At 37.1% G+C, this 8937-nt stretch overlaps 1 protein-coding gene across 2 annotated transcripts in view; it reads right to left on the minus strand.

Moving 5' to 3' along the window:
• Positions 1-1184: 1184 nt before the first annotated feature.
• Positions 1185-8937, minus strand: part of LOC107679089 (serine/threonine-protein kinase PAK 2-like) — a 13895-nt gene continuing 6142 nt past the window's right edge. For both annotated transcript variants that reach the window (XM_016474544.1, XM_016474543.1), the window contains exons 6-15: positions 8134-8253; positions 7329-7467; positions 7182-7245; positions 7058-7106; positions 6865-6977; positions 5013-5130; positions 4725-4824; positions 3627-3823; positions 2248-2385; positions 1185-2155 (exon numbers count right to left, since the gene is read on the minus strand). In XM_016474544.1, the coding sequence (XP_016330030.1) occupies positions 2069-2155; positions 2248-2385; positions 3627-3823; positions 4725-4824; positions 5013-5130; positions 6865-6977; positions 7058-7106; positions 7182-7245; positions 7329-7467; positions 8134-8253 (1125 nt within the window). In that variant the 3' untranslated portion in view covers positions 1185-2068. The remainder of the gene's footprint in view (positions 2156-2247; positions 2386-3626; positions 3824-4724; positions 4825-5012; positions 5131-6864; positions 6978-7057; positions 7107-7181; positions 7246-7328; positions 7468-8133; positions 8254-8937) is intronic.

The following is an 8937-nucleotide window of genomic DNA, read 5'->3' on the forward strand; positions in this document are numbered from 1 at the left end:
GTTCACATAAGCAAATGCAAAGAAAAATCGCGTTTAATTATGAAAAGAGGGCTTAATTTAAGAACTTACCTTAATCATGAGTTCAACTTCAATAAATAGAATCTTAATTAGTGCTAAACAAGTCGATGTGAAATCTGATTTGGCGAGAAGTCACAAGAAATCCAAATATCATTATAATTTACATTAAGTGAGCATTAGAGAATGCGTGTCTTTATTACAAGAAGATAAAGTACTAAATCGTTACACTTATGTTAATAAAAAAACATGTCAGGTCACTTAGCCTACGCACCATCGCTCGAGACAACATTGAATTAATGATGTTTTTATAAAATTAAGCTGAAAAGCTTATGGAAGAAAACCTTTGTTTAACAGAACCCCTTTTAACTAATAAGAAAACCTATTTTAGTTCAGTTTTCGAACAAACGTACAAAATTTAAGATACTCACCACCAAGACGGAGCCGCTCATAATCTTCAGATATCCTTCATGTCCACCCAAACGCTGATTTCGACGCCAAATAACTTTAATCACGTTAGAATTTCGTTCAGGAGTGTATTCGAAACAAGAATGGACAACTTTATACAGAAATAAAAGATAATTATCATCTTCGCCATCCTGTGGTGATTCTCGCGGTCCTCGCTGCGTCACGTTGTCGTTAAGGTTTGGATTTTAGTGGCGGGAAAGAAAAATAACCGCTCATAAAATGAAATAAATTACAAAAAACATACAGTGTTGTATTTAATAATGCTGGTCTTATTTTTCTTTTTTTTTTGGCAAGTGTAAAATAGATATAAAAAATAATAAAACTCCTCACGTCTAAACACGTGACAATTTCAGACCCAGTTAAATCCCTATTCAATAATGGAATGGATTGTTAACATTAAAATTGATTATTTGGACATTTCAACTATGCAGTACTTTTTCATGTCCCTGTAATATTTTAATAAATTTGACTACAAATATTTAACTATTTGTAAACATGGAAATCATATTTTCTAATCACAATTTAGTGAGTTTGCAATTAACAAAAGGACCTTAATAATATCAACCACCAGGAAGTGCAATCAGTATTGATGATAAAACTCAAACATGAACAAGTATGTGTTATAATGCACGTTAAAGAGATCAAATATCACGGCACAACAGGAAAGACCCCATTAACTCATGACAAGGTTTAAGTCCCCCTAGAGAGAGTTTATTCTAATCTCAAGTCCTCTTTTAATGAAGAACAAGAGACAATGTTGCAACGACCATATTATTCACAGAATTTGCAGGAATCCGGCCTTTTCTTGCAAAACAAGTGACTGAAAAGCATAAAAATAGTTATCAGTTCTTACATCGAGACATCTCGACAAATGCATTCACTTTGTAATAAACTGTTAGTTACTAAAACAACAAGAAAAGTGTTCATGTACACAAACATACATCTACCTAATCTACGCATCCTGCTTTTGGTTAACTACATCAACTGAAATGCTACGCTTCTTCGAAGTACGTCATATACACATTTCATCACATGAAAGTTTCGTCTCAGGTTAGGGGAAGTTTAATGGCAAAAACCTGCCCCTTCAGACAGAGTATAAAGATGTTCGCTGGAATCACAAAGGCACAAGTGACTACAAAAATCATTCACTGCTCACAGTTGGCGTGTATTGGTAAGGTGCTCTTCCCTTTTGGTCAAGAACAGGAGTAGGCTACACAGTTTTCATTCATGGTTCTGGCTACAGAAAGACTAACAAAAGGTCTCCAGCTGGATTTGAAATCACCATAATTGATTCTGATCCCCAATTATGGAGCAGACAAGGTCTATAGAAGCCAAAAAATGGAAGAGTTCATACATAAAACAGACAAAGTCCCACAAGAATCTAACGAGAGCAGGAGGACGAGGAGAACATCTAATGCCCCCCCCAACACCACGGCGGTCAATACAGGTTTAAAAACAGGACCCAAATGAAATGCTTGGAGTTTTGTTTTGGTACAACACTGATATGTTGTTGACACACTGGTAAAAAAAACACCTGGCACAGATTTCGAGAGTGTTCAGCAGTCCGCTGCGCTCGCGGGCAAAGCTAGCGGTTGTTCTTCATGGCGTCCTTGGCGGCCAAAATCAGAGGAGTGAGACTCGAGAGAGGCTTGGCCAACTTCAGGAAGGGATGCTGAAGGCGACAGCAGGATTGATCAGTGAACAAGTTCACACAAGTCACGCTATTATTCCTTAATCGCTAGAACTAGTCGCCAGCTGGTTTACCTGCAAAAGCTCCTTGCTTCCACCCCTCTTCTCCATTTCCATCTCCAGACAGCGACTCAGGAAGTCTCGGAAGATGGGCGACAACTTTTCAGGGCTCTGCAACTCTGGAGTCCCGTTGGTGGCAATCAGGTAGAGCGCCTGAGGGAGAAAGAGTTCGGGAGTTTAGTTCCTGGAAGTCACCACATCGCTAACTTTTTGGAGAACTAATAGAACCGCGTTTCCACTGTCGGGCCAAAAGCGGGCGTGCTAGTGCGTGCCAGGGCCAGTCGCGTTTCCACTGTCACTTCCGGGGCTTGATCGTGCCTTGTCGGTGCTTCCTCGGGGCCAACGGCCCGGGTTTTTTGGAAACCTTGGGTCAAAGCGGGCCAACTGGGGCTAGAGGAGTGGCTACAAACAAAGGCGGAGTTTCTCACGTCTGGAGAGCGTCAGTGCCGCGGATCATTTCATAAAGTTAACAGATAACACCAGCATCAAAGACTTTTAAAATAAGTTGAGCTCAAAACTCACTTTCAGACAGCAGCGAGTGTTTGAAACTTCTGTTTGAGTTCCAGTGTGGATTATGATCACCATACAAGGCCGAAATAGGTATTTATAAGCGATGCAAAAGACTATGCACGCTAGCCATTAATGTTACCATAGTAAACATGGTAAACACGACCGCTTGAAGAAATCAGACGTCAGCTTCTCGTTCTCTATCACAATGGTGTATTTATTTAGTAACATATTTTATCTGTCATAAGTCTTGTCTCGAGACTTAGCTCCGCGTAAAAATATAATAATAATGGTTTTTGTTCGGGAGCTCCCTCTGCTACTCAGGTCGTATTTTTTTTAATGGAAAAATATAGAAATTATCAATCTTTCTAAATGTGATGTATACTGTGATTACAAATAAACAGAAACAGACTCGACTGAATAAGTAGGCTATGTGTCCTCTTTCTTTTGTGAAATAACAGTTCATACCGCTTTATTTCTGACTAATTTTCAATTCTGATAAATTAATTCAATATGATCAATGTATCACTTATTATTGTAAAACAGCGATGCTTTTGGATTTAAATCTTTAACAAAGCATGCAAACAAACTGACGCTTTTATCATGTTCGTTTTGTGATCGCGCTAGTTCCAGTGACTTTCTGATTAGTTTTCTGATGAATCTTCTCTTTGTTGGTGAAATGATGGGGTTGCGTGACGTTGTTCCTGAGAGGCGTGTAAAGGGCGGGTTTTAGTGAAGCGCAGCGGAGCTTCTGGCCCGACGGTGGAAACGCATCGTGATTTTGGGCTCGGTGCTACAGGTCCAAGGCTATTAGCCCACCCGGCCTATTTAAAGCACTGGCTCTCACTGGCCCGACAGTGGAAAAGCGGCTAATGATACCAAAGTACCCTCAGTGGATTCTCATTGAGGTACGGCGGTTCTCCCTCCACCATCTCGATAGCCATGATGCCCAAGGACCAGATGTCGACTTTGGGTCCGTAGGCTTTGCGCGTCACGACTTCCGGAGCCATCCAATATGGCGTTCCCACCATGGTGCTCCTCTTACTCTGTTCAGGAGTGATCTGGGCACAGAATCCAAAGTCGGCTGCAGAGTAGGAGATGAAAAAGATGGTTTAGAGAAATTTCCTGGTTTGTTTTATTTCATTAACGACTTTTATGGAATGTATAGACCTTAGTCTCGTTAGATGCCATTTTTAGCGCCAATAACAATCAGGATGTAAGAAATGTAGACCACTGGGTCATATGGTTGTGTACTTTGGTGTTGATCAAGAAGATGGCGAAAGGCAAAAAAATACATAATTCTAAAACCATTCCAGAGGACATGAAAAACTAAATGTAACCCAAGACTTCAAGAAGTAATGGGCCCCCATTTATGAAACAACACCAAATTGTTCAGTTAAGTAAATTGAATGAGAGAGAGAGTATACAAAAATTGTTTCATAATTGATTTACACAGTTTGTTTTGGCGTTTTGCATGAATAAGGCCCATTCATAGCCTTGTTTTCCTTAGCGTCTAATTAAACATGGCATCTACCCTGTCTAAAGTCAATCATCAGTTTTTATTGTGGGCTAATTTTATTCACTGCATGTACACTTCTGAAGAAATGTTGAGATAATAAAAAATATGTTGGCTGTGATAACCAGTGTTCACTAAAAGCTATCAGCGTACATCAAAATACTAATGAAATGTTGGGTGAAAACCAAACACTTTATTCACTTGAATAATATCCGAACAGTTTATTTGCAGTTTCTTTATAGTCGTCAAGTTCTGGCTCACAAGAACTCAACTGTTCAGAACGAGCAACTAAACCAAACCAAACATGACGCTTTCTGCGTCTCAGAGTACCAGGTGTGAAAGCACCTTTCAAAGAGTTTGCGCCTAATCACAATCAACATCTTTGTGCTGCGATCTAACCGAACTTCACACTTCAGTCCGTTTCCCCTCGTAAAAACCAGAGCATTTGCATGCAGAAGCAAGAACGTACTGAGCTTGACAGAACCGTCCATTCCCAGAAGCACATTGTCACTCTTGATGTCTCGATGAATGACCTGATTAGCGTGCAAAAACTCCAGCGCTTGCAAACACTGTCAGATAACAGACAAGAGGAAGTTTATTAGTTAAGCGACAGGGTTACTTCCTGTTAACACATACTAGGCCTGATGGAGAACAGATTTCAATTGTGCATTTATCGTCAGAGTTTCTACCCAAAACCAAAGTAGGTAATTCAACAAGTCCGTGAGTTCGACGGGATAACGTTTTGACTTCAACAAACCTCTCGGCACACGGCGGCAATCTGGGCCTCGTCCATGCATGTCTCGGTTACGACATCTGTGAGCGAGCCGCCGGCCAAGTACTCCATCACGACGAACAGCTCCTCAGCTACCAGAAAACTGTAGCAGATGCACGATAAACACTTTTAAACCTTCATGGCATCATTAGCTGTTTCCATTCAAAGTTACGAATTAAACTTGTGCGAAAAACTGGACTATCGCATGAATCATTTGCACAATTAACACTCGTAAACCTTAATGGCATGATTAGCTATGTTTCCATCCAAAACTACAAATTTATCTTGTGCGAAAACTGGAATATCGCATGAATCATTTGCACAATTAACACTCTTAAACATTCATGGCATCATTAGCTATGTTTCCAACCAGTTCAGAATTAAAGTTATGTGAAAAATTGGAAAATTGCGTAAAACATTTGCACAATTAACACTCAAATTTCATTAGCTAGTTTTTCCAACCAAAAGTTACAAATTTAGCTTGTGCGAAAATTGGAATATCGCATAAAGCATCTGCACAATTAACACTCTTAAACATTTACAGTTCCAAATTTAAGTTAGGCGAAAAATTGTGATATAAAACATTCGCGCAATTAACACTCGTAAACCTTCATGGTATCATTAGCTGTGTTTCTAACCAAAAAGTTACGAATTTAACGAAAATTGGAATATCGCATAAAACATTCGCACAATTAACACTCGTAAACCTTCATGGTATCATTAGCTATGTTTCTAACCAAAAAGTTACGAATTTAACGAAAATTGGAATATCGCATAAAACATTCGCACAATTAACACTCGTAAACCTTCATGGTATCATTAGCTATGTTTCTAACCAAAAAGTTACGAATTTAACGAAAATTGGAATATCGCATAAAACTTTGCACAATTAACACTCTTAAAACTTCATGTCATCATTAGCTATGTTTCCAACCAAAGTTAACTTGTGCTAAAAATTGGAATATCGTATAAAACATTTGCAAATAAAGCAATGTTTCCATTCCATGTGTTTAAGAGAACAAATGTGTCACTTCTTGGGAAACTGGTACAAAGTGTCAATAATAAAAGTTAAGTAAAGTTGAAAGTTTTTTTTTTGGCTCTTTTTTTGACCATAATCAACTACTTACGAAATGAACATTTCGAAAATTACATTACGGATGAAACACAATAACAAACGCTGTTGTGTTAACTTGCATTTGGACATTTCAGAATGACTAAACCAACCTTCTAGATCAGGGGTCTCAAACTCAAATTGGCTGGGGGCCATTGCTGTGATTGACACCTCATTGGAGGGCCATTTTAACATTCAAGCACAACAAGAAAGCGGAACATTTCTGAAAATTTACTTAACATTATTTCTAATTTACTTCAAATTCCATTGCTAAAATATTTTTGTCAATTTTTGACATCAGTTGCGGGCCGGGTGGAGGGGGAGGGCGGGCCGTAAATGGCCCGCGGGCCGGCAGTTTGAGACCCCTGTTCTAGATGGTGTGCGATGAGATTTGTGCGCTAGTCTGTCCAATTATCCAAACACACGATCTGTTGAGGCACGCAACGCAAGTTTTAGTTCGCGAATGTATTCGGTAAATGCGTTTACATCATAGTTTCTGTGCATGTCTTCTTATTGGATAGAAAATATACAATTCAAAAGTTTTACACAGATTTTAAGCCCATCTTGGCGTTTCCATCCAGCATTTTTATTTTATGCAATATACCAAAATTCGCCTAAAAATGCTTAGTATCCAGTTATTAAGGTCAACTTGGAACTTCCTGACCTGGAAGTGAAGGTCAAGCTCACAAAATTGACAAGCAATGTTCTTTCTTAAAGAGCATTTACCTGTCTAAGAAGTTGACAATGTTGGGATTCTTTAGCTCCTTCATGACGAGAATTTCGTTGATGATTAGCTCTTTCTTGGGCTGCTTCTGCAGGTTGATCTGTTTGATGGCCACCTGAGAGACAGAAACGTGTTGAGATGACGAAACCGTGGAAGAACAAACAACAACGAATCTGTTTCGCTCACTTGCATTACCTCCTGTCCAGTAGCGACGTCGATGGCGGTGAACACGGTTCCCGAAGCTCTGTGGAAAGACGCAATTATTGATCTCCATCCATGAATGGAAGAATAATATGGTGCGCAAAATTGTGGGACCTACCCTTGTCCGATCTTCTCGTATCGTGTATATTTCTTTTTTGGATCTCCAATACTGACTATGGTTCCTGTTGGATATGAAATAGAAGACGTGGTTTGAATCTCACAAAGCAGTGAAATTGCGCAAAGAACTTCTTATGCGGTGACGTACGGAGCTTGTCCATGATCTCCTCATCGGTCATCTTGCCCTTTTTGGGTCTCTGTCGATCGGTGGCCTTTGATACGACCTCGCTGTCTGGAGACGTCACTGGAGCAGGGATGGGGTCGATGACCGATGGTCGAGTATATACCTGAAATAACCAGGGTTATTATAGTTAACTGAAACCAAAACTATTAAAATGCATTTTTGTTACTTGAAATAAAATACACTTTTTTTTTTTAGCTACTTGCCAAGGCAACATTTCTCATTTTCATTTAGTTGTACTGAAGTAACAAAAATGGAAATTGTAAAAAAATTAATAAAATAAATTAATAAAAACACATTTTAAAAGAACAAAAACTACTAAAAATTACAACAACAACAAAAAATCAAGAAAATTACTAAAAAACTTTACTAAAAAAAAATTGTAATGAAACCTATAGTATCTCGATACTACCGGTTCAAACGTTTTTTTTTTTTACACGGATTTTTATTAGCATTTTCACCTTGCGATTTTTTTAATATGCGATACCCCAAAACTACAAACCCCCCTCAAAAAAAATCTCAATACTACCAGCTCAAATTTTTTTGATGCAATATCTCAAAATTCAAATAATAATGCTAGTGTTCAACTACATAGACATAAAAAAATACTTAAAAATGTAAAAAAAAAAATAAAAAAATTTGAAAAATCTCTTAAATAAAATGAAAATAATGGTATCTCAATACCAAAATAACACTGTAAATAACCAAATAGTAGTTTTTTATATACACTATACTTATTTTTAGGTGAACTATTACTTTAACGGCTTCTTACGCTCTTGGTGTGTTCTGGTCGTGGTGCAACAACAGGTGGAGGCGTCTCCTCATCGTCATCGTCTTCATCGTCATCCACCGTTTTGATCGGAGACGAGGGCTCTGGTGTTTTTTTCACAGGCTTTGGTTTTAGGGAAGAAAAGCAGTGTAATTATTATTTAGAAACCAGCTTGAGCTGGTTTAGTCATCATTTTTGTTAACAACAACAACAAAAAAATACATATATATATATAAAAAAAAACAATACATATAAAAAAGTAAACTTAAGTAAAAATTACTACAATTATCTAAAATCAAATTTTTATTACATTTTAATATAGACAAATTAAAAAGAAAACAAACTAATAACAATTACAAAAACACAAAACAAAATGATTAAAAACTATTAAAATTATTTAAAATACAAAAGCTAAAACCTAATTAAAATACTAATAATAACTAAAGCTTGAATACAATTTTTTTTATAAAACCTATATTGACGTGTTTAAAAAAAAAACAACAAAACTAAATTAAAACCTTAAAATTAAATTGAAAACAGAAATTCATAAGTTTAAATCTAATTCAAAATATATATAAACTTATTTTATTTCAGCTAGTTGCCAAAGCTACATTTCTCATTTTAATTTAGTTTTAGACAGAGAAAAAAAAATAAAAAATAAAACTTGTTGAAAATAAAAATAACATAACTGGGTAAATAAGTTTAAATAACCAAAAATGTGACCCTGTGACAAAACCAGTCTTAAGTGTCAATTTTTTTAAATTGAGATTTATACATCATCTGAAAGCTGAATAAATAAGCTTTCCA

Source organism: Sinocyclocheilus anshuiensis, unplaced genomic scaffold (genome assembly GCF_001515605.1).
Source record: "Sinocyclocheilus anshuiensis isolate Anshui unplaced genomic scaffold, SAMN03320099.WGS_v1.1 scaffold1580, whole genome shotgun sequence".
Classification (NCBI taxonomy): Eukaryota; Metazoa; Chordata; class Actinopteri; order Cypriniformes; family Cyprinidae; genus Sinocyclocheilus; species Sinocyclocheilus anshuiensis.